Source organism: Podarcis tiliguerta, assembly GCF_965153285.1.
Source record: "Podarcis tiliguerta genome assembly, chromosome: 4".
Lineage (NCBI taxonomy): Eukaryota > Metazoa > Chordata > Lepidosauria > Squamata > Lacertidae > Podarcis > Podarcis tiliguerta.
This window is the reverse complement of record NC_139537.1, coordinates 28519569-28545491: the sequence shown is the minus strand read 5'-3', so window position 1 is coordinate 28545491 and position 25923 is coordinate 28519569. Positions and strand designations below refer to the sequence as shown.

General features: G+C 42.5%; 1 protein-coding gene across 3 annotated transcripts; it reads left to right on the top strand.

The window, feature by feature from the left end:
• The first annotated feature begins 2886 nt into the window (after nt 1-2886).
• On the top strand, nt 2887-25923 carry UPK1B (uroplakin 1B). Of its 3 annotated transcripts, none has more exons than XM_083439169.1 (8): nt 2887-2950; nt 13943-14030; nt 14881-15081; nt 16342-16416; nt 18273-18395; nt 20966-21145; nt 21999-22082; nt 24715-25923. In XM_083439169.1, the coding sequence occupies exons 2-8, from the start codon at nt 13962-13964 to the stop codon at nt 24763-24765; spliced, it is 783 nt and encodes a 260-aa protein (XP_083295295.1). In that variant the 5' UTR covers nt 2887-2950; nt 13943-13961; the 3' UTR covers nt 24766-25923. The 3 variants fall into 3 exon arrangements, with proteins under 3 accessions (XP_083295295.1, XP_083295297.1, XP_083295296.1); XM_083439171.1 differs by lacking the exon at nt 2887-2950 and adding an exon at nt 3767-3824 and having other exon boundaries at nt 24715-24897; XM_083439170.1 differs by lacking the exon at nt 2887-2950 and adding an exon at nt 9286-9327 and having other exon boundaries at nt 24715-24897.

Genomic DNA, 25923 nt, shown 5'->3' with positions numbered 1-25923 from the left:
CATAACATGTGCACCCACTTAATGTTGCCTGCTGGAGGTAGGATTGGAACACACTGCCGTACAGCACAGTCTTTACTAACAAAACTACTATAGGCCTCGTAGGATTGCTGGTTACTCTGGCCTGTTCCTTTAACAGCTTGGGTATCAAGGAATCAGCAGGTGAAGCTTTTCAAAGTATGCAGAAAAGCCCCATGAAAGCTACTGCTTCTCCCTGGATCTGCTGACTTTTCAGGATAGAAATCTGTAGACCTCTCAATGCCTTGTTTTGCTAGAAAGAGTGAGGCAGATTGACTATTAAACAGGAAGCTTTTCCTACACCCGGAGTACTGGGAACAACATAAGGCTGAGTGGGTAAGGACACCTTGCTCATAATCACATGCTTTCAGACTTGCAATAAAATGCTGCAGTATGCAGCTTTCCTAAAAGGAGTTGTTTTCTGGACTTTAAACAGTCTGGAACAGAAGCCCTTAAGTTCTCTTGGAGATAGGGAGTTTCCACCCCCATCGTTCAGCGCGGACACTGAGGTCCAGCGCCGAGGGCCTTCTGGCAGTTCTCTCACTGAGAGAAGTGAGGTTACAGGGAACCAGGCAGGGGGACTTCTCGGTAGTGGCGCCTGCCCTGTGGAACACCCTCCCATCAGATGTCAAGGAAATAAACAACTATCTGACTTTTAGAAGACACCTGAAGGCAACCCTGTTTAGGGAAGTTTTTAATGTTTGATGTTTTATCGCATTTTTAATATTCTGTTGGAAGCCACCCAGAGCCAGATGGGCGGGGTATAAAAAATAAATTGTTGTTGTTGTTGTTGTTATTTGCTGGTGTGTTCTTCCTCAATGAATGCTCCCTTCAGATTGCCAGCCAAATTTTCCAAGTGGGACAATCCACGCCAGGTTTTGCTTTGCTTTTCCAGCTGTACCACATTCCGTAGCTACTGAGCAATACTTATTAGTCTGCATTTGGCATTTTGTTATGGTTGTTGTTGCCTTTTTAGCTGTTAAAAAAACAAGTTTTGTCCTACTGCTGTAAACATGAGGTTTCCCCCAAAGCTTGCTCATACGCCTGTCTTGCTGCCCAAGTGTCCTGTTTTGGTTCTAGTCCTATCGGCACTCACAGCCTGAGTTTGCTATTAGAAGAAATGATGTTGGAACATATATTCTTATCTCCTTGCATTGAGGGGTTAAAGGCGGAAAGGGAAGAAGAGATTGATTGGTGGTGATTGGAAATCCCTGCTCCCTATTCAGGATTCTGCAGTAGAAGCATATCTCTTCACCGTAACTTAGTGGTAATTCTTCCTCTTGACCCTGTAGTAAAATAGTAATTGAAAGGTTATCTCCACTATAAAGTATAGTCCTTTTAATGATGGAAGCAGGAGAAAAAGGTATTCAGGCAATGCCTAACCCAATTGCTCATTAATACAGGAAAGGCTTCAATCCTAAACATAATGACTATGGAACAAGCCCTGCTAGAGGCATTGCGGCTTCTAAGAAAACATTGTGCTGGTAGTGACTTTAAACACAGTTCTTTATATTCGGCATTTATTCCCTTCTTCAACCACCTCTGCTCAATTTCTGACTGGCTGCCATTCTCATGGCACAGGAGCCTGCCCGGGGGTGGGGGAAGGGGGGGTAGACCACATAGCCATTTTCAGGCATCCATTTGAATGATTATTAACAAGTTAACAGACTCCAGTGAGAGGTTGTGGACTCTCCTTCCTTGGAAGGTTTTTAGGCAGAGGTTGGATGGCCACCTGTCATGTACAATCTACTTGAGATTCCTGCATTGTAGGGGGTTGAACTACAGTGGATGATCCTCAGGGTACTTTCCAACTTTACAATTCTATGATTCCGAGTTTTAATACAGGATTTTATTTTGTTATGACCTGTTCTTTCGGAACCTCAACAGTCTCACCTCTCCCCATTGGGACCTTATTGCTCACACTGCAACTACAAATTCAAGGACTTTGTTTATATAAAGCCTAAACATCTCTGAATTGTGTCAGGACACATAGAACTGATTTCAGCTGGAGAGAGAGAGAGAGAGAGAGAGAGAGAGAGAGAACTTCAGCTGAGATACATGAACATTTTGAAGGAGGTAAAGGTAAAGGACCCCTGACCATTAGGTCCAGTTGTGGCCGACTCTGGGGTTGCAGCGCTCATCTCACTCTATTGGCCAAGGGAACTGGCATACAGCTTCCGGGTCATGTGGCCAGCATGACTAAGCCGCTTCTGGCGAACCAGAGCAGCGCACGGAAACGCTGTTTACCTTCCCACTGGAGTGGTACCTATTTATCTACTTGCACGTTTGACATGCTTTCAAACTGCTAGGTTGGCAGGAGCAGGGACCGAGCAACAGGAGCTCACCCCGTCACGGGTATTCAAACCGCCGACCTTCTGATCAGCAAGTCCTAGGCTCTGTGGTTTAACCCACAGCGCCACCCGCATCCCTATTTTGAAGGAGGTAGGGAAACAAAATCTTAAACACACTTTTTTAAAAATCATCTTGCCTCTAGGCAAAGCACATTTTTAAAATTCTGTTTTCTTATCTCTTCCACGACGATGTGCACTTTTTTCTTCATGTACGCTTAGTAACAATGTTAACATCCCTTTGCGCGTCTTTGTACATTATTTTTATTTGCCTATCCACTTTAAAGATTGCATATGGATGAGTCACCTGGTCACGCTTGACAGAATGCAATAACAGAAACACCACCAGCTTTGGTGAATGGGTTTGTGCGCAACATTCCAGTACAATCGGAGGATCTTGGGTCCTCTTGCAATCGAAGAACAGGTCTAGCCAGATCAAGGACAATCTCATGTGATAGGTGCGCCCACCAATCATAGGCGATTTTACTTCGTTGCCTTGGGCTCTTTTAAAGACTGATTGAAAGGGGATTTTCCTCAGGAGTGTAGGTGTCTTTGGGGATCCAGCAGTGGAATAAGGAGGGTGCAAGGTGAGTTTTCTGTGTCTATGAATTGCATTCCTTTTATGTCTTTGAATGCTAAGGTCCTTTATTTTAAAAATATTTATTAAGTCAATAGATGTTCGGACCTGTTGCTTATTATATTAAAACAATTCATCATCTCTTTGCTGCTGTTTTCTGATAAATGCTTACGAAGTTGCCATTCTCTGCATGGTTAGAATGAATTTCATGGGATTTGAGCAGTTTTTGCACAGGGTAAGAGTTTGGAACTTTTCATCTGTTTCCTAAAATGATGGTATCATTCCGTGTATCACTGCTTAATGCTGATACCAAGTTAGGCTGCAATCATAACACCACTTACCTGGGAGAAAACACTGCTGAATTTGATAGGACTTACTTCTGAGTAGAGTTGGTTAGGATTGCACTGTTAAGAGGCAGGAAAGCAGTACAGGTGAAGGATTTGCATTTCCCTTCATTTTCTGTGAACAAGCACAAGATAAAAAAGGATGAGTTTCTCCCGGTTCAGTTCAGTTAATCAAAAATTGGTATACACACACACACACACACACACACACACACAGAGGCTTTCTGCCTAGTTAACTCTTCATAAAGTTCTTATAAGGATTGTTTCAGTTTTTCCCTTGTAGTATTTTGAAGGGGGCAGCCAACAAAACAGCTTTCAGGAAGGAGTCTTCAGTGCATTGAGAAGCTTTGAGCTATTTAATTAGGTTCATTGCAATCTTCTGACCTGTATGGTGAATCTGTGTTGTCTTGAGATGAGCCTCTTGTTTTGCTTGTGATATCTGTGTTGATGAATCATAAGGGGAAACCCAGAGTGTAAATTTTTCAGATACTCATTATCTTTTTTTGGAAGCCCCCCTGAATATTATGGGGCTTGCTCCAAGTAAGTGTGCGTCAGATTGCAGGTTAGCAAACTGTGCTGTGACACAGCTTTGCTCTGATCATACACCCCACCCCAGATGGTTCATTCCTATTTTCTAAAATGTGTTTGAGCACTGTTATTTCTGCCATATAATCTGCTTGTCTAGCAAGCCTGTTCTTATTTATATAATAGCATTGTGTGGATGGATAGCTGTAATTTTATGTTGCTGTTTTTTGAAAAAAGGTGTTCGAAAGCATGTGGTGTTTTACAAAGAGTAGAACCATTGAAATTAATGGATCTCACTTAGTCATGTTCTTTCATTTCAGTGTGTCTACTCTGTGCAAAACTTGGCTGAATACCACCCCCACGACTCCACATATTTAAAAGGGTTGTATTTAAGGGAGTGTTGTTAACTATTGCAATTACGTTGCAAATGTTCAGATGTGCTCTCTTAAAATCAAGAAAACCCCACCCTTTTCAAGGCAGTGTCGATGGTCTTTGAAGCACCTCAAAATCTGGTTTGGAGTGTATTTGTGTGTCTGTGTGTTGCTGTGTTGGGGTGTGTGTGTGTGTGTGTGTGTGTGTAAAAAATGAGATAATATGTAATTATAGCACAATGGAGAAGTAGTATAATCACTTCCTCAAAACAGAACTGCCAAACCATCAGGCACAGTGTTTGGGCATCATTTCCAGTTGATGAGGACAGGATAACCACAGGAATGCATTCGACCATGTGCCCTCTGAAACCCCAACCATCCTAGCTGATTGAAACTGGTCAGAGGAGGGTGGCGAGGTTGCTGCAAGGTGTTGTGAATGCATTTTTGCATTTTTGGTGCCAGCCACCCTCAAGGAGGCAGTGGAGTGCCTGTGTCTACTCTTTAAAAAGTGTAACCAGGATCCAACATTGTGCAATGACTACCAACCAGTCTCCAGTAGGGTTGAGGGAGAGACTTGATTCTATTCTCATTTAAACACCAGCCTACCTAATTTGCACTTTCGGGGGAGGGGGGTGGGGAATGAGAACACAGCTATCCTTCCAAATTTGCAGCTCTCTGAATTCTGCACACAGTTCTCCAACCAATAAGCATGCACAAAAATTACATATACCTATGCTGGTGAAGATAGTATAGGAAAATGCATTCTACTGTGGGATATTGCTCTGTAAAAAAAATGTATATAGTAGACAAACTTGCATGCAAATATGTATATTAGGAGAAGTTCATATGGAAATGCCAGTGAATATTCATGATGACTTTTTAAAATTACAAACTGCTGTGGAAATGTGAAGAACTGAGCTTAACTGTGGAAAAAATGAGAAAGCGAGACAACCCAAAATGTACAAAATCACCCACACCTGGTCATACTTCTTTTGGGAGGAAAGTGGGGGCGCAGCAACTGCCTGTGTTCCTGGATAACTCTGATTTCTGGACCCACTTCAATCTGGATTTCAGCCTGGTTTTAGGACTGAGCCAGCCTTGGTTGCCTTGATGTATGACCTTTAGCAAAAGAGGGAGAAGGGGAGTTGCGTTGATCTCTCAGAGGTCTTTGACCACCGTTTCCTCCTAGGTGGGCTGTGTGAAATGAGTTATCAGAGGCACAGTATTACACATCTACCTGTGCAGTTAAGTCCAGATAGTGACACTGGGGGAGTGCTCCTCATCCTGTGGCACTTGTCCTGTGGTGCTCCACGGGACAGCACTTTGTCTCCAGTAAATATTTAACGTATTTATGAAATCATTGGAAGCGGCCGTTGGGAGTTTTGGAGCATGGGGACCTCAGCGTGCTGATGACAGCCAGCTCTGTTTCTCTGTAACCTCTAAATCAGTTGAAGCTGTGCAAGCCGTGATTAACTAGATGAAGGACAATAAACTGCATCTGAATCCTAGGAAAGTGAAGGCTCTGTGGGTAGATGGTTTCTGTGTCTGGAAGACAGGCCAGTTTCCTGTTCTGGATGGGCTTGTGTTCCCTCTAAAGGGGCAGGAATAAAGCTTGGGGATACTCTTGGATATGTATTTGTCATTGGAAGCGCAAGAGACCTATGTGGCTAGGAATGCCTTTCACCAGCTTCATTGGGCATACCAGCTACAGCCATTTCTGGATCAGGACCATTTGACCACTTTAGCCCATGCACTGGTAACCTCAGGACTGGATTACGGCAAGGTACAGTATGTGGTGCTGCCCTTGGGTTCAATATGGAAGCTCCAGTTGGTGCTGAATGCAGTGGCTAGACCGCTGATGTGGACAGGTAGCTGAGCACAGGCAACACCTCTGCTAAAATGTCTGCACTGGTTGCCCCTATGCTAGCAGGCAGAACCTGCCTGCCCATGAGGCGAGGTGAGGCAGTTGCTCAGGTGGCAGTTCCAGCCTCTGAAGAATATACTACCACTGTGTGTCTGTGCCCGCTTGCCACCACCCACTCCTCCTTGACTTACCTTTATTCCACCACCACCATCAGCATGGGGGATGGGGAATAGCGGAGTGTTTTGTCTGAAGCGGCAAAATGTCCTGGGCCAGGTTGGCTAGTGGGCCACGTTCAAGGCTCTTGTGATGATATACAAAGTCATGAACAACTTGAGTCCAGGATACATTAAGGACCGCTTGAGCCCTTAGTTCCCAGTTTAGTCACTGAGATCATCTGGAGGAGAGCTGTTAGTCATTCCCCATGGCACAGAGGCCTGACTGGCTTTGACCAGAAGATAGGCATGTTGTGGAACACACTTTCAGCAGGGAATCGGCAGCCATACTCACTTTTAGCATTTATTGAAAACCTTTTTGCAGCTGCTTAAAAGATTACAGTACTGTTGAGCCAGTCACTTTCTTGATAATTTTGATACTACTTTCAACAGTATGGTATGTAGTGATGTATGGAAGTGAGAGCTGGACCATAAAGAAGGCTGATCGCTGAAGAATTGATGCTTTTGAATTATGGTGCTGGAGGAGACTCTTGAGAGTCCCATGGACTGCAAGAAGATCAAACCTATCCATTCTGAAGGAAATCAGCCCTGAGTGCTCAATGGAAGGACAGATCGTGAAGCTGAGGCTCCAATACTTTGAGAAAAGAAGACTCCCTGGGAAAGACCCTGATGTTGGGAAAGATTGAGGACACAAGGAGAAGGGGATGACAAAGGACAAGATGGTTGGACAGTGTAGCATGAGTTTGACCAAACTGCGGGAAGCAGTGGAAGACAGGAGTGCCTGGCGTGCTCTGGTCCATGGGGTCATGAAGAGTCAGACACGACTAAATGACTAAACAACAACAACAACAATGTTTTAATGATGCACACTGCCCTGGTGTTTCACGATGTAGCAATATATAAATACTTTTTATAAATAAAACCCTTGCTGGTGCTACTTTTCTAGAAAAAGAGGTACTGGAATTTACCATGAACTCTTAGACTGACAAAGCCTTCTTCTCTTAGAATGGCAATGGCGCCCACCTGAGAGGTGCCGGAAATGAGTTCCAGCGAGTTTTGGCTGGCGGTGGGAAGCCCTGCTGGTGTATAAGGTCTTAGTGAATACCTACACCATTGATACAATTGACGAAGCCATACTTTGAAGCCTATTTTGGCATTAAGATGCATATATAATCTGAATGATTGCCTTTCTCACTGCCACATCCCCACTGCTTTTGTAATAAAAGGTCCACAATGACAAATTCAAATCGACATGTGGAAATGCTAAATATGACTATGAAACTGATCAATGATACCATAGATAAAAGTGAAGTGTCTCCCATTTCCCTAAATATAGATATGTCATGGAGCCCTGGGGCAAAGCATTCTCTACCATCAGATGAAAAATCATTAGAAAATTGAATAGGGTTCACTGAAGAAACCGAGGTGTGGTCCTCATGAAATGGCTTGAGGACATGTTACGGCATGGATGCGTCATGACTTGGGCGGGTGCACAGGGTAGGAGAGCACTTTGCCAATCTTGAGAAATTTTCTATTTCTTTTATTTTATGCTTCAATTCCTCTCAGTAGGCATATTGTATTATATGGTGTGCCAAGGTCCTGCCCTAAAAATTGGTTAACAGTGAGGTGAAATGGAGAACTTCAGCAAGCGCTGTTCTTGAACCAACAATCTTGTGGCAAAAGCTTTGGCAGACTATCTGAGACAGAGTGAAAAGTATTGATAAGGGTGAAATTCAGCCCCTGACTATGAAACACCTGTATAGGAACACCAATAGCTGAATATTATTTCTAAGGCAGCAATACATACATACTGGGAAGAAAGCACCACTAAATGTAATTGACTTCCTTCTGAGTAAACCTGCACGAGAGTGTGCTATAAAAGCATTTCCAGGACCTGAAAGGCTGTAGAAAAAAAGCATTTAAAAAATAAAAATAAAAACCTACATTTCTTTTGAATGAACTTTTTGTGTAAAACACATAGAATATCCCCAGATGCAACAAAACGTGTCTCTTCCATATTCGTCTCTACAGCCACACTGTAGCCTTCAAGCAATTTTATTTTAGGCTGCCTCCTCCATTGTCTCCAGAGACAGATGGAATATCTTGGACTCCTGTAGATACCGTATAATAATCTCTCTTGAAGGGGTGATGTCTGGACCACACATACCATGGCAGCTATTCATTCTTCTGATCTAATATAAACCTGGAACTGTCCTTTAGTGCTATCGCTATACATGGCAATTAGACTGACATGACACTTGAAAGACAAACCCCTTCCTATAGGAGCTTATGGTCTCTAAATTGTTAATGGAGAATGACACAGGGTGACCTGAGAAAGGGAAAGGCATGAGTAATGAGGACTTGCCTTTTATTTGGCTGGCAATGCATCTCTCACCTGCTAGTCTAATATGAGCAAGTATAGCTCTATGAACTTCCACAAGTGGCGCACATACCTGACACCATTTATTTTTAAAAAATTATAAACTGCTGGATCAAAAACTTCTCCATTCTCCAGGCTGCCACCTGGTCCACTTGTTTGCATAGGAATTTTAGACTGTGCACTCCACGAATCCACAGGCAAGCATAAGAGGGTTCGATTTCCCATCTTGCTCATAACAATTCAGGGCAGTTGTCAGTATGGAAGCCGCCTATTGCTGCTTTTCCCTAGATGTGGTTTAATGTGCATCAAGAACATGGCACAGAATTCTCTGTCTCCACCTACACGCCCAATAAACCCAGCTGTCCCTCTTAGAATTTACAAAAATGAAATAGGTCAGTCATCCCAGACCTGATGCCCTCTAAATCTTTCAGACAGATTTACCCCTTTCGTGATCTCTGAGCATGACCCATGATGTGAATTGTAATCCAAAACATCTGGACGGTGCTCGGTTTGGCAGCGCTGCTATAGGCTGTGGCAGGGGATGTCAACCTTCCTGGGCCAGTGGACTCCTTTGCGATTTTGAGTAATTTCTGTTGGTGCCAGTCACAAAATGGTTGCCATGGAGGCATGTAAGAGAAACTGATCAATCCAAACAGCTACTGAGCAGAGAGAGCCAGCTGTCTTTTGTGCTTTGTGGATTTTCAAGGGGATGTGACCTTTCATATGACAGGTACATTTGGTGCCCATGGGTGCTATGTAGGTGACACCTGGGCTTTGGCTACCCTTTTCATGGCATCCTGTTGTACCTTTCTACCTTTTATTTCATACCAGTTGCTTCCTTAATACGTTCATGGCTTCATTTCATTTTCTGCACTACACCTGGGCAAATAGCTGAGAGCAAGCTTCCTGTGTGTGTGTGTGTGTTTTTGAGGACAATAAATGCATAAACTAACATGATATTAGTTCTGAGAGAAAGATAAAGAAGCCTGTTCAACTGGCTGAGGAACTGGTCTAAGCAGGGGCATTCCGGCCTCTGTGGCACGAAGGAAACTATTATCTGATCTCAATAATTTTAAGGGCAGTGGAGGCGGTGCAGATTTCACTTGCTTAGGGAAGAGTAGGAAGTTAAACATTTTAAAATTAAAGATTACGATCCCATGTATTACTACTACTTGGCAGCAACTGTGTTATTCAGTAGGCCTTTTGTCTGTCTATACATTTGTGGATTTGGAGTGAAACCTATGTTAGCCATCATATAATGAAAGCATTCATGCATAATGGTAAAACATGGTTTAGCATTTCAAGAAAGAGCCTCAGGTTTTGTCTCTCTTCCCTATACTCTCTTCCTCTAGTATCATAGTGAAGATACTGGAAACTTCCACTTCTGCTTTAGATTCACCACAATGTTGAATTAACATTTAACTTTAAACCATTGCTGTGTTGAAATAACTTTGAACTATGGTTAATCTTAACTATGGTTTGTGAAAACAAGCTGGCTTCTAAACTATGGTTTGAACTAATCATGGTTAAGATTAAGCAGTTTATCTGGGCTTGGACAATACATCAAACTGCTCTTCATCCTAAATGGAACCAAAGCTTCTGACTGCCTTGTGGCCAGAAAATAGTTAGTGTGGTCAGATAACTTTGAATATAATTGAAATATTCAAATCATAGCAATTATTTCTAAATTCACACCTGTAAAATAGCATGCGAAAAATTTGTGCAAATCTCAGTCATCTTCTACCCTCTTTTCATGTGATGAATTTTCTCTGTTTGGGGGTGGGGGTGACACTCTACCTGTAGGTAGAGCAATGGGGACAAATACAATTCACTTCTCATTTAAAGGCAAATCTACTAAATTCAAACTTTCCAAAACAATCTGTGAACCCAAACACAGCCATCTTTCAAAATCTGTCCTTCTACGAATTGTGCAATGAGGTTTTATAGCCAAATATTGTGTATAGGAATGCATATAGTCGAGTAATGCATGCATAAATAAGTTTGCAAGAGTGAAAATTGTACACAAAACATCATATTAGTGCAAAGGTGTGCATTAGACACAGTTATGTAAAAATGTGACCGTTGGGGGAAAATTGTATTAAAATGCTTGTGAACTTTCATGATAACCTTTTTTAATAAAAAGATTACAAAGTGATGTGGAAATGTGGAGAACTGAACTCAGGACTGGAAACTTGAGAAACCAAGAGAAATGGAAATGGATAGATATTCCCTTTCCAACCTTTTTAGGGCATGCCTACGCTTCTTCATTAAAAGTGAGAACTGAATTGGTAGCAATGAAACAGCCTTCCCCAAATGTCTTCTACACCTTGTCAAAGACTGGCTTGGATGCTCTTACGCCAATACCACTTTTTTTACACTCCCCATCTTGTTATTCAATGTCTCCGTTGATATTAACCCTACTGCAGGGTTTCCCAAACTTGGGTCTCCAGCTGGCCTACTGGACCACTGAGCCTCTTAGATATATACCCTGCAAAATATTTCATTCACAGTATCCCTACCATTTTAGTAGGCCGGGTGATTAGGATTACAGTGGGAGTTGTCGGAAGTGGCATTAGGGTTGTTGGTTTTATTTAATGGAAAAGAGGAATTACATCCAACAAGATCAGCAGAAATTTGACAGGGGCAGTCCTCCTGCCCCCCATAATTGTGTGTACTGGAACGGCTTCAGCTTTTGATTTCAGCCTGTGGTTCAGTTATTAAAGGTGCAGAGGTTCCGTCCATGAAAAAGGTGACTAGCATGATGATACATCATTCCTGTCCATAGATGAAGGATGCAAGCCCTATTCAGATGTTTAAACCCATGCATTTCCCATTGTACAAGGGTGTGTTATGCTTGCTGCATCACTGTGACCAACCTCACAAACCCTCCATGCATGGAAGGGTGAACTTCTAAGGCAGGCAGACTACTGTATCCTGCAGGCTCACAGCATGACTTATAACCCTGATCTGAAAGGGAACTGGCACGAGTGTGCCAAGTTCTCCCCTACAGATAAACCCTATACACGAAGGACTGTGAGATCCAGCTGTCCGGAACATGAAGGAGGAGCTTGTCTTGCCCCTGTTTGTAGCATCTCAGAGTTTTGTGTTGAGGGTATTTGAATTACGTTAAGAATTCCTGGGGTGCCCAGTCGAGAGCTCAGAACTTTCAAAAATGCAACTGGAATGTGACTCTCCTGGTCTCTCATGTTCCAGCTACAACTGGCTCTTCACATTATCTTCCCGTGCCTCTTTTGTCACGGATGCTGAAGCATAGTTTTAGTGTCTCACATGGGTGTGACTTTCTCCCTGGGAAGGTTGGGTCAGACTCGCTGCAGGCAATCTGCGTGAAATGGGCAATGACATTTTCAGCTATGCAGCAGAACCCATAGCCCAAGGTAGAAGGCGCCTCCTAGACTGGAAACGGGTGTGACAAGTTTATGAAAACACTTCACGCACGATGCAGCTTTAGACTTCACAGAAGTGGGAGGATGTAAAAGCATTGTATTTTATTTTTATTTTTTAGAAGGTGACTGTAAATTGAAGCAGGGCTGCATCGTTCCTCTTGTTTCTGATGTTTGGGTATGAGTACCAATGCTTATTTAGCCAAAATTCCACCATTTATTATTTATTATTTATTATTTATTTATTGACTGTATATACCTCCCTATATGGGACGCGGGTGGCGCTGTGGGTAAAAGCCTCAGCGCCTAGGGCTTGCCGATCGAAAGGTCGGCGGTTCGAATCCCCGCGGCGGGGTGCTCTCCTGTTGCTCGGTCCCAGCGCCTGCCAACCTAGCAGTTCGAAAGCACCCCCGGGGGCAAGTAGATAAATAGGGACCACTTACTAGCGGGAAGGTAAACGGCGTTCCGTGTGCGGCTCTGGTTCACCAGAGCAGCGATGTCACGCTGGCCACGTGACCCGGAAGTGTCTCCGGACAGCGCTGGCCCCCGGCCTCTTGAGTGAGATGGGCGCACAACCCTAGAGTCTGTCAAGACTGGCCCGTACGGGCAGGGGTACCTTTACCTTTTTACCTCCCTGTACCTGGGGGTCTCAGGGCAGTTCACAGAATAATATGCACAAAAGTGAACAATATCCACAAAAGTGGGGTACCGGCAGGCTTGGGGAAACTCCAAGTTTTGAAGAAGTACAAAAAAGATATTTAGGAAACAAGCCTAAAGCCACACACATGGGCTTGTTTGGTGGCTACAGAATGCTGACCAGGGTGGAGGAGATGGCAAACCAGATGGAAAGGGTAATGGAATGGAGTGTCCCAATGGAGGGCATGGCCCACTGACTAGAACACTGAACAAGGCTATTCCACACTGCAACATTTTGTGTATTTGTGTATCCTGTGTATTTGTGTGTATGTAATCTTCCAAATGTGGCATTGCAAGAAATATAATCAGTCTGAACCTGCATTTATAGATCACTACACATTTACAATATCTGTGCTGCTGACTCTCAAACTTCGGGAATATATACACACAAAAACAATCAATTTGAGTTGTGCAACTCAAATTGGTTGTACTAGACCCAACATTTTTAAGCAGTGTGGACTAAAGTCGCTTCTGGGGGCCATCTGGGATTAGGACCAGAAGCTTAAACTTCATTAGTTTCATAGTTGATCGGCCCCTGACCCCACTGAACGGTTCTACTCAAAGGGCACCTTGGTGACTGCAGCATCAGGTATAGCCAGATGTATTTTGTCTATTCTCTTCCTTTTGTGCCTGGCCATTTGGATAATTGAGGACACCCGTGGGATTCATGAAACTTTCTTTTCCTAGGTATGGTTTATACCAGGGATGGGGAAGCTATGGCTCTCCAGGTGTTCTTGGGCTCCAATTCCCATCAGTCCCAGCCAGCATGTCCAATGGTTTTTAATAATCTGGAAGCCCTCTCGTTTCCCATCCCTGGTTTACACTGAGATCAGATTCATGTGTGCTCCGTTTCCTCTGCTTGCCCTTCTAGATAACTTTGAACAGCCTTTGCTCCAATAAAAGATATAGCCTCTGTTTGCTCTGTCTTCTACTTTTTTATCAGTTCTCAAATGATCTCTGAGTTACCTTTTAAATTCCACAAATGTATACATATATCATATATATCTGTGATGAAACTTTCCATTTTCCATGGGTAGGTATTGAAAGAATGTACAAACCTGCTTACAGGTACACCAAATAAAAAGTTATGTGGATAGTTTGTTCTGATGTAATTTCCAAGGCTTCTTTCTCAATATATCATAGTAGTTTGGGTGTGCTTGTTCTTGCTTTCAAGGGCAGAGGTGGGAGGGCAGGCAGAAAGCTTTTGGGAGAACCTACAGCGCTGATAAATCTGTAATTTGCTTCTAGGTTGCACAGCAAACTGAAAATGGCAAAAGGTGATACAGGTGCACGATGTTTCCAAGGCTTGCTCATCATGGGGAATGTCGTCATGGGGGTAAGTGGGCTTGAAATGTATAGTATGGGGGTTGGCTACTTCATGGATGCAGTCCCTCATAGATTAATTAAATGTACTTCTAGAGGGAAGCACTTTTCCAGTGATATGTATGTCTCTTGAAATTATCCCATCAATACATATGCATTTGTGTAGAAGAAGGTATCACGATTATGGCTGCAAAGACAGATGAAAGTATAGATCCACATTTTTGATCCCCAATAGTCTTGTTACATTTGAAGTACCACTGTATTCCCTCCTCTAAGGATTGTAAATGCAATTTTGTATGTGTGTGTGTTTTGTGTTTTTTTTAAAAAAATCAACATTGTTTTTAGATATATATATATAATGCATAAATATATTTTTGTTGGCAAGGCAAGAAGGGTTGTCGGAAAAACCTCGAAGGCACCTCTCCCATTTCACTCTTCAAAGAAGTAAAAGGAAAAGAATAGCAAGGTGTTTGTGTAGGATAGAGGTCAGCAAAATCTGGTATATGTCAGGTGGGCAGCGGTGCTGGCACAGGAGGCATCAAGCAGCATTTAACTCAAACACAAGCAATGGAGAATGCAAGAAAACTATTGCCGTGTTAACTATTGCCTAGCTTCTTTGCAAATAAATCTGAAGATGGAGAATTAGCTGCGACAGGTCATGCGGCAGAAGTGTAGATAGCAATGTGTGGTTATTGCAATCACAAATTTGTACGAGCGTTGGACGATATGGGATGCCCTTAGTAGTAGATGAGTGAGCCAAACTTTTGAATTGTGTCTTTAATATGGGCTCAGGTTTTTGTCCTCGGGTCAAGCAAACACCCTTGGGTTGACAGTCACATGTCTGTTTGGTTGTGTCTTCTCAGGCTTGTGGCCTTGCACTCATGGCAGAGTGTATATTCTTCGTGTCAGATCAGCCAACACTTTATCCATTGCTGGAAGCTACCGACAATGACGACATCTATGGTGCTGCCTGGATTGGGATCTTCACTGGCTTCGCTTTCTTTTGTATGGCAGTCCTTGGTATTGTTGGTGTTGTGAAGTCAAATAGGACAATGCTATTGGTGGTAAGTTGGATAGTCACCAAGAGTATTCAGCATTCTCTAAGAGTTTGGTCAGTATATTTCTGACTTTTTGCACACAAAGGAATTTCCTAAATGGTAAAAAGGGTGTTGGAGAGAGTATTTCCTTGGCAACTTAGTCATTACTATGTGTGCAGAGTCTCAGAAAATGGAATAATCATGAGTGTCAGGGACATTGTGCACAAATGAAACTTAATGTTTTGTCTTCCATTCTGTTGCAGTTCTAGCACAGAAGAAGTAGAAACTTATTCAATTATAGATATGTGTGCATAGTTTGCTGTCAATCATTGTGAAAGATATGGCAGAAAAAGTGAGAGACATATTATTCTGAGTAGATACTTTGCATTATCATTCCACAAAGCACAACTGCAAAAAAGAATAGAAAAGAGGATGTCACAGTAGGAATTGTATCCATGAGTCTCTCGTCTAAAAGGAAAAATCTTCTAGTTCACTATGACTGAAATCTTAGTGTAGTGTAAAGCAGTTTTCTTCAGCCTTGGCCCCCAGATACTGTCTACCTGCAACACCTGTCATCCATGCCCATGGCTAAATTGACTTATGATGAAGTTGTCATTCAGACAATATCTGGGGACCCCAAGTTGAAGGACACTTGTGTAAGGAAACATCTCTTTTTAAAGGGATGATGTAGCTATTATAATCCACGAATTTATCCTTGTTTAGGAGGAACTGTGTTGTTGTTGTTTTAATACCCCAAACAGATCTTCCTATTGAAGATAGAGTGGGCGTGAGGTGGAAATTACTTTGCAGTATAGAATCAAGATTTACAACTTTCTGCTATAGGACTGAAGGAAAGAAAGATCTTTCAGAGCAAAGGACCACCTAACCCCTTATATGCCCAACAGATCACTGAGGTCTTTGTGGGAATCACTGTAGTTGGTCTCCTATGGGTTGGAGACATGGCTCGTTTGCACCAGGAATCATGCACTTGGAATTGGGGGCCCAATTTTACGAAACTTCCTTCCAGCTGAGCTCAAACAGGGTCCCTTTGGGGGTTCCTGTAGTCATTTGGTTGGCTGTTGTGATAAAAGGATGCTGTGCTACATGGGTCTTTGGCCTGGTCTGGCAGGCTGCTCTTAATCTACCTTTTCAGAAGGAAAAAGTAGAAGCTTAGCAACCTACCCCAAGAATCATGTGCTCCTTTTCATCTCAAGGATCTAAACCTGACGGCTAAGTGTACGAGGCATCCTTTGTTGACATGGTGTTGTGTTTTTGGCTTTTTTTCAGTATATCATCCTGCTGATGATAGTCTTTGCCTTTGAAGTTGCCTCCAGCATCACAGCAGCTGTGCACCGAGACTTTGTAAGTACTCTGCGCCATTGGTTTCTCATTCTCTCAGATCTTCCCAATTTCATCCTTGAGGTGAAAAGGATAAAATCTTTGGCGGAGGCCCTTCTGATGGTGCTTTCCTTAGCAAAAGTACATCATGAATGTTGGAAGGGGAGGCCATTTTCTGTAGTGGGGACCCAACTTTGGAAGGACTTCCGCAAAGAGGTTGAGCTGGCACCGGCATTACAATCTTTTTGGCATGAGGACAAGGCGTTTTGATCTGCCCAGACATTTTAAATCAAGCATCCCCAAACTTGGCCCTCCAGATGTTTTGGGACTACAACTCCCATCATCCCTAGCTAACAGGGATGATGGGAATTGTAGTCCCAAAACATCTGGAGGGCCAAGTTTGGGGGTGCTTGTTTTAAATGGTTGTGTTTCCTCAGTCTGCCTCACAGATTTTGTTGCCTCTCCATTTACAGTTTATACGAAGGCGTTTTGTACAAAAGTATTTGGTATGGATGAATTTTATTTATTTCTGTCTGTTTGTACACTGACCCAGAATCTTTCTGGCTGAAGGGTGGTTTAGCAATAAATTAATAAAATTAAAACAGCTTGGGCCTGGGTTGCACATCTGACAAAGGCATATGGCTCTACAAGAATGAGGCTCTAAGCAGAATGAACTTGATGGCTAAGAAGATATATGACTGATTATTTGTTATTTTTTCTCTATGATTTATGCTATATTTATGATGTTTTATTATGTTCTATCCTATTATTTATTGTTTGTAAGACGCTTTGGGATTCATTTGAGCGAAAAGCAGCATAGAAATAGTATAAGTCAATCAATATGTGGGAGACTTGCAAGTATTTTTAAATGGAAAAGAGAGCTTCCTGCCCACACCTGTGGCCTCAGAAGTATTATTAGGTTTTATTAGATTATATAAATTGTTAGATTATCAAGTAATTTGGAGATACTTAATTTTAGTATTTTGGCCATTTCCTAACAAATGTTTAGGCAGCAATGAATGACAAACTGTTCAGTATTTATTTCCTTGAACTTTCCTCATGATGTAATCCTCTGTCAAAGTCTGGTCAAGGGTATCTCTGCATTTACACAGCAGTTTATTCCATTTCCCTACTAATTCCCACATTATATTTAAGCTTTCACACCATGTAAAAGCCATTCTAGAAATCAAGTGGAAGATAGTGCAAGTTTTGTTCTCATTCCCCTTGTGTTTGCTGCTGCTTCTTCTTCTCCTTCTCCTTCTTCCTCTTTAAAAAAAAACATCTGCAAGCCTGGAAACCTGGAAAACCAGGGGAGTTTTGGAAAGGGCTGTTGACTGGATTCAGCCAAGGCCTTACAGGATCACCCCCTCCCCTCAACAGCTGCTGAAAGGAGGTGGCAATCCCAATTTCTAATGTTCCTTTCACACAGTAGTAACCTACTGGTGTGAATAAGATTTAATGTGACATAGTGTGGTATACAGATTCTGCAGTGTGAAAGAAATGTTAGAAATTGGGAGAAGAAGTGCTACCATTATACTTAGTAAAACAAACACAATAAATACCATGTCTGTATGATAACAATAACAATAATAATTTATTACTTATACCCCACCCACTCTGGGCAGCTTCCAACAGGATATTAAAAATATATTAAAACATTAGTCATTAAAAAGCTTCCCCAAACGGGGCTGCCCTCAGATGTCTTCTAAATGTCAGATAGTTGTTTATTCCTTTGACATCTGATGGGAGGGCGTTCCACCAAGAATGTAGCCTCTGTTGGTTATTACTTGGGATGGAGGCTTTGGTCCTATTGAGAGTCTTTCTTTCTCCCCAAAGAAATCTGGCTGGCATTCATACACCCATCTCTCATTGTCATGCAGCTCACCCCCAATCTCTTCTTGAAGCAAATGCTGGAGAAATACCAGAATCCAGACCCCATCAACAATGACGACAAATGGAAGAGTGAAGGTATCACCAGGACGTGGGATCGGCTTATGTTGCAGGTAATGATGAGGGGTGCAGTTTTGTAAATCTTTGCTCCAGCCTTAAGAATACAGCTCTAAATGTTGTCAGACTCTCTAGTCTGATGCTTCTGTAGGTACATCTTTCCTCTGTCCTGTGAGCAAACAAGTTTTTGCTGGACGGTTCCTACGTTTTGTATGAATATTAATAATGAAATGCTGCTAAATCCCTTCTAAGGCTTCTGTTGGATTCTTAAGTGTATTTGTTTATTCTTACTTTTATGTTGCTGTGCACACTTCCTTTGGGGAAGGCGAAGGGTTATGTTTTTGAGAGTGGTCAGTGTATTAACAATGACTTTCCACATCTTGCTACTGCCCAGTATTAGAAGTACCACCTTTCAACGCTTCTTAAACTCATATTACCCAACTTCCGTATGTCAGCCCAGCTGTACTGATACACATTCAGATTTTCTTCACCTATAAAAATAATGGGTGGAACTCATAGTCGTGCTAAGGTGATTCTTCCACCATCACAGTAATTTCTGCTTACCAGACAGAACAATCTCCCCTCTCCTTCCCTTGCACACTGCTATTGGGGTTCTCTTGACCCTCCCAAGCAGTTGTGGGAAGCAAAGTCCCATTGTGCCAGCAGGAAACATTAAGCTGGCTTCTGCTAGCCCAACAACTTAGATGAATCTGGGCCAATGAACATGTGGTATAAAACGATAATAACTTTGTTTAGCACAGTAGTAGCTAAACTTGGCTAAAACTATAATCCTGGGATGATTAACCCAGCTGAACTCAGGTGTACGTTATTGCAAGTATACCCTCCAGGTATAGAGAGGTATATAAAGTCAATAATTTAATAATAATAATAATAATACATGTATTGCATTTGAACTGGCCTATAAATGGCTTAGAGTAGACACCTCTGTTTAAAACTCCTTGAGATATTTTACTGCTCTCTCTATGTCTCCTGGAACGATGCACCAACTTTCCACACATGAATGAAATTATCTTGATCCAGCTTTAATTATCCTGATCCAGATTGAATAGTTGGGGATAATATAGGCCAGTTTTATTTTAAGCATGCCTTCCATGCGAATCCCACTCAGATGAATAGAATTATGAAAAGGATTCATCCAAGACCTGAAGGCTTTTGAATGCAATGTATGGTTAGGCTCCTTTTGTTTGCAACTATGTGATTCTATTATGTTTTAGGTAAGCCATCTTAGGATGGCATCTGTGCCCTGGAAAGGTGGCCTAGAAATATCAAAAATATTTGATATCTACAGGTGAATTTACAGGATTTACTAGTCAGAGCAAGCTGTAATAAACATAGCCCATTGATGTGGTACATACACTATGTTCTTATAATTTATATAAATAAAATATAATAATATATTAATAGGTCACATAACATAGGACAGTCTTTAGGTGACAAAGGCTGCAATCCACCCCCACCTTCATGCCAGGGCTTTATGAAGGTGGCACTGTTGCCAGGTAAGAAAGTTAAGGCTCACTACATCAATTTAGAGCTGGTGCAGCCATATGGTCAAAAGCTTTTACTCAATGGCACTGTAGCCAAGTCAGGATCTCAGTGTGGCTCAGCCCTTCCCAGTTCCTGCCTCTGAAACACCCCATTTCAAGGCATTCCACCGGCAGAAGTCTTGCCCACACTCTTGGTAGCCAGGGTAGCTGGGAAAGCTGATTAGAGGGACATCTCTGTCCACATCAGCTCCACCCACCACCCTACCCCTGGATTGCTCAGTTACAATCACGTTTTAAAATCGTTAAAAACAACAACCATGGTGGAGGTAGGAAGGAAAATTTCAACAACCTAATATATGAAACAAGGGACGCGGGTGGCGCTGTGGGTAAAAGCCTCAGCGCCTAGGGCTTGCCGATCGAAAGGTCGGCGGTTCGAATCCCCGTGGCGGGGTGCGCTCCCGTTGTTCGGTCCCAGTGCCTGCCAACCTAGCAGTTCGAAAGCACTCCCGGGTGCAAGTAGATAAATAGGGACTGGCGGGAAGGTAAACAGTGTTTCCGTGTGCGGCTCTGGCTCACCAGAGCAGCGATGTCACGCTGGCCACATGACCCGGAAGTGTCTCCGGACAGCGCTGGCCCCTGGCCTCTTGAGTGAGATGGGCGCACAACCCTAGAGTCTGTCAAGACTGGCCCATAAGGGCAGGGGTACCTTTACCTTTACCTTAATATATGAAACATAAAACACCAGCTTCCACCTGGGTAAGGGGAATGTTCTGGGACTTTTCAGCAGCCTAGTGCAGCACTAACATAAAGCTTTGTATCAGCTGCATGAAATTCCATGAATTACCCAAAGGGAAGGAGAAAGTCTTAAGCTGCTGCTCAGAGGTATGTCTGTGTTGGAGCCACTTGAGAGGGCAGGTGACCACAGCTGAAGATTCCAGTAATATTCTAGTAGTTTCACTATTTGTAGAGCATGGAGTCCTTAACTGAATATCAGCCTATCCTACATTATTTTACATTCCTTTCCTTCTCAGCAAAGTTCTCTCTAGTTTTTGAATGTCGCACGAGGTGCTTAATTTGCCTTAACCCTAATGAGCAACTTTCTCTCTCCTTCTTAAACCCAGAATAAGTGCTGCGGTGTGGTTGGCCCATCAGACTGGCAAACATATAGCTCTGTATTCAGAAAAAGGAACCAAGATGCAGATTTTCCTTGGCCACGCCAGTGCTGCGTAATGGATCTTCTAGGAAAGTCAATCAACGTGGATGCCTGCAAATTGGGGATGGATGGCTATTACCATAAAGACGTAAGAATACCTTCTTTGTCTTGCTTTTTGGGATGATTGAAATGCTTATCTCAATTATTTACTTCCCAGAATGTTGGTGAAGTGCTGAAAACCAAAAGTGTTATAAAAGGCTGAAGCCCTGCAGCTGCAAAAAATAAAATAAAAAAGATTATTTCTTCCTGCTCTCTATTTGGGGTGGGGTAATAGAAAGCACAGGGGCAGGGGAATAGGATGCAGATGATACCCAGCTCTACCTCTCTTTTAAATCGGAACCAGGCGGTGAAGGTTCTATGTGACTGCCTGGAGGCAGTTGGAGGATGGATGGCAGCTAATGGATTGAGGTTGAATTCTGACAAGACAGAACTACGTTTTTTGGGGGGACAGGGGGCAGGCGAGTGTGGGGGACTCCCTGGTCCTCAATGGGGCAACTGTGCTCCTGAAGGAGCAGGTGCGCAGCCTGGGAGTCATTTTGGACTCACAGCTGTCCATGGAGGTGCAGATCAATTTTGTGTCCAGGGGGAAACCGAGCCAGATGGGTGGGGTATAAGTAATAAATTATTATTGTTGTTGTTGTTATTTGTGGCTGATGCACTCTCATGTGCAGTGTGTACAGCAGCTGGGAGATGTAGCAGCAAAGCCGTGTGAGTGCTAAAAAGTTTGTTTTTGTGTTTTACAAAGTGGGCCCTGAAAGCATGACTTCAGGTTAGCTGCTGCAGTCCTCGTTCCAAGGCTTAATACAGGAAACAGTGAGCTAACCTGAGGCTGTAGAGTTTCTAGACAAGCTCACCAACTCTAAGCTAAAGCCTGTGATGTCTGGAATGATGCCTTGGTTCCCTGAAACTGATTCTCTTGTTGGTTTGTTCTGATTACTTAGGGCTGCTATCCAATCATCTCTGGCCCAATGGACAGACATGCTTGGGGTGTTGCCTGGTTTGGTTTCGCCATTCTGTGCTGGACTGTGAGTATCTAATTGTAATGTCTTGCATGTTGGGTAAGATGCCTCTTATTTAGCAAAAGCATGAAACTGGTTTTGTATCTGTTGGGGACTCTCTCAGTTCAGAATGGTACATATTCAGGTGCTATGCCTGAGTTTTCAATTTTAAAAACATGGTGTCTTAATTGTTTTAACCTGCCCTGGGACCTTGGGGTGAAGGATGCAGAAATCTCCATCACCATCATCTTCCTCTCCCCCACCCACTGGCTTCTAAGAATAAAGTTCCTGGACATTTGGACTTATTAAAATCCACAGTTTCCTTTATTGAAATGACAAAAATTAAGTTGTTGGGTTTTTTTGCTAATTGAACTTTTGCCTTTGCTTCCAAGTTTTCAATCATACATTCATTTCATTTTCCTAAGAAAACTTTAACTGCCATGAATGACATATTTGAACTAATACTGACTTCTGATGGTGTCAGAACCTGATGACTTTTGTAATATGTTCAGTGTAGCAGTTTATGAAGATGATGATACACAGTGGTTCTAGAATTATAGCTCCTAGTTTTCTCTATTGGTAGAAATCGGTTGGCAGGATTTTTACCTTGAATGACACAAACACACACCACAAAGCACAGTAGGTCCCTGCACAGACACAACAGCTAAGAGGAGGCATGTTAACTCCTTATCACTCATCCCCCTTTGAAACTAGTTCATCCCTTGTTACTCTTGCTGCTCTTCCGCCCTCCTGCCATTTTAGAACTTGATTGTAAGCTACTTGAGGCAGAGACCTGTCTCTTCCTTCATATTATTCTGTACACTAGTGCTATATAGCCAATGTCACTTGGTTATCAACGAATTATAGATAAATAATATGGCTTGATTACCTGAAAAACGTTGCTGGAAGAACTCTTAAAAATTTCTTCCTATTTTGGAACCATGCCTATGGGTTGATCAGTACTAAGCTTTTTGAGCCAGCTAAGGTCAAATAAGTCTTTTGCATCCGGGAAAACTTGTTTCGATTACCCAGTTTGTTTGGACTATCCTTGCAGGACACTTGCAATACCAACCTATGTTTACATAGTGCCTAAACTGGTGTAACCAGCAGCAGTGTAAATGTGAAATGACCTCTAGGGAGACAGTAAAATGACTATGAATAAACCCGGGAGACAGGTTATTGCCTAATCACAGGCATGTGGACAGCACAGATTGGTCCGCACGTAATACAAAAACATGGAGGAGCCACTGCAAACTTTGGGTTGTGTGCCAGCCCCTTCTTCTCTTTGCATCCAGCACAGCTGAAAGGAAGAGACTGGAAGTTTCTGCTACCAATTTCGAGTAGCTGTTCACTCAAACCCTAAACTGTAGTTCAGCTCAACTATGTTTTGTTAACAATAATGGTTTAAAGTTGGGTTTTTTTTTTAAAGCAAACCATAGTTTAACCCCCATTTGTTGTGTTCAGATGACATGGCAAGACTTGGTTGATCTACAGTAGAGGTGGAAGCTTTAGGATTCATCAATGCAGCCATAACAGAGGGGGGAGTGGGAGTTTGTGAGCCCTAAGGGTGGTTAAGATAGTTCTCATAAGATTAAACTATAGCTTAACAAATATTTGCACCACCCATGGGGTATACAAATCACCTAAATCAGGGATGAAGAACCTTTTTTGGTCAGATCTTTATTAGATCCTATCAGATCATGGGTGCCCACTTGTCAGTCACCTGACATCGCATAAGTGGTCAGATGGGTGTGGTCTGATGAACCCCTTGGTGGGCCACGTTTGGTGCAAGGACCATAGGTTCCCCACCCCATCCCAAATGATAAGCACAGAGAAATAAAATCGTGAAATGACCAATGTGGGATTGGGGGTGAAGAGATCAGGGCTGAGCAGGAATATGGACCCGCAAATTAATTAATAGCTTCAGGCAACTTGAATAGTGTCTGTCTGTCTGTCTGTCTGTCTGTCTGTCTCTCAAATATTGTAGGATAGGAATCTAGCAGGAATTGGGCCAGGGTGTCTGTGTGGTAGAAGGCATCAAGAAAGAAGTACCCTTCTGGCACAATATCTTCTCCCCCCCCCTCCCAGCTCTAAAAGGAATGGGTCAGTGGGAAAGCACCTCAACCTGATTTCCGCTCCACTTCCAAACTTTTGTTCCCTCCTTTTTGTCTTATCCAATGGGAAATGTCTTGAATGTTCTGAAAATAGATTGTAGCTATGCTGCAACAAGGGACAGATAGTTTTTCTGCTTTGGATGGAAACAGTACTAAAATGTTAACATTATTAGAAGATAAACAGAATTGTAAAAAATAAATAGCCCAGGAGTCTTGGTGGGCCTCCTATGAAAACCTCTTGTTGCTGCTGCTATCCAGCATATAGGTCTCCTCCTTTTTAATTCCAGGTCATTGGTTTTCATCTGTATTTCTCCACTGTGGTCAAACATCCCACAGAAACTGGGCCTCAGGGTCAAATATAGTAGATGCAGCCCAGAGTTACTTCCATTCCACATAATTATGTTGTTTGTGCTGACTCACTTCAGGCTGTCCCTCTGGCTGGTAGAGTTTTGGGGTGGGAAATCTGGGCAAGCTGCGTAAGTAAGCTGTTGCAATGGCATAAGGTGTGGTCCTTCCTGAGTTGTTGTTTTCTTTTTCCCTTGCAGACTTGGGTCCTCCTTTGTACCATGTTCTACTGGAGCAGAATCGAGTATTAAAGAAGCAGTATCCTACCAACCTGTCCTCCTTGGAGTTGACACCTTCTTTTCTTTAAAATGTGATGTCTATGTAATATATTTCTTTCTATGGAAGTTCTGATCTCTCCTCTTCACCACAATGCTCCCCACCCCCCACCCCCATTTCAAACACAGCAGGTCTAATACCTGCAAGATGAAAAACGGGTAGTTGCCTTTTAATTTGCTCTGTATTCCAAAACTTTGGGTACATTAAAACATCATTGGATGGGTATGCTACTCCCAGAAAGAGCAAAAGAGGAAGAAATGGCTCCAAATGCATCAACTGATCTGAAGCCAGTTGTCTGGAACAAGTAGGTTTCAAGACGTAATGCTCCATCAAGTATTATAATTTCCTCTGCTTTGTGTGTCAGATCTTCTTTCTTTTGTAATGTTTTGAACTATTTTAATGGACCATTGATCTCCTCACATGTTATACAGCAAACAACTTTATCCATGAACTAGTCGAGCTAGTCGGATATCACCCTTTCGCTATAAAAATTGAATTGGGTTAGCCTGCTTTGCTGTGGTGATCAGTAAACTATGTGTGTGACGCTGTTTTCATAGCTACCTATTTCAACTGATCACTGATATTCACACCTTTTCCCGTGGTTCTTACCTCAACCAGCCCATGTAATATTTGTTGTCACTTTTGCTTTGGAGAGCTTTATTTTTGAAGCAGCGGAATCTGGCAGTGGAAGAATTTAACATTTTCTTCTCCTCTTGAATTAAATATGTTGTTCGTGGAGTTCACTAGAAGGTTAAGCTTACTAACGTGACATGAGGGCAAAACTGGTTTTACAAGGAATATTTTTGAACTGGTCCATTCTGATACTTTGTTCTACATACATCAAATTTTGCTCCTTTTTTTGTGATATTTTGTTCCTTGTACAGAATGTTCTAAGATGAAAACTTCCTCTCTCCCCCCTCCCATCCACATGTAAGCTCCAAGAACATACCACCCGCCCTCTTTCATGTATATTTTATTCTTCAAATCTTTAATAATAAAGTGGAGTTAAAAGATAAGACAGACAGAAATGTTTAGGACAAATGGAGCTTTCTTTCACATGTGATCCAAGTATATTGGTTTTGTGTTCAAAAGCTGAAAAATGAGAACAAATAAAAGTTTATGCTGGAGGGAAA

What these genes read in the sequence shown, in the direction of transcription:
- UPK1B (XM_083439169.1), top strand. Translation starts at nt 13,962, where the DNA reads ATGGCAAAAGGTGATACAGGTGCACGATGTTTCCAAGGCTTGCTCATC. An exon ending in TGGGGAATGTCGTCATGGGG is followed by an intron (nt 14,031 to 14,880) that starts GTAAGTGGGCTT and finishes GTGTCTTCTCAG; the next exon opens with GCTTGTGGCCTTGCACTCAT. An exon ending in CAGCTGTGCACCGAGACTTT is followed by an intron (nt 16,417 to 18,272) that starts GTAAGTACTCTG and finishes ATTGTCATGCAG; the next exon opens with CTCACCCCCAATCTCTTCTT.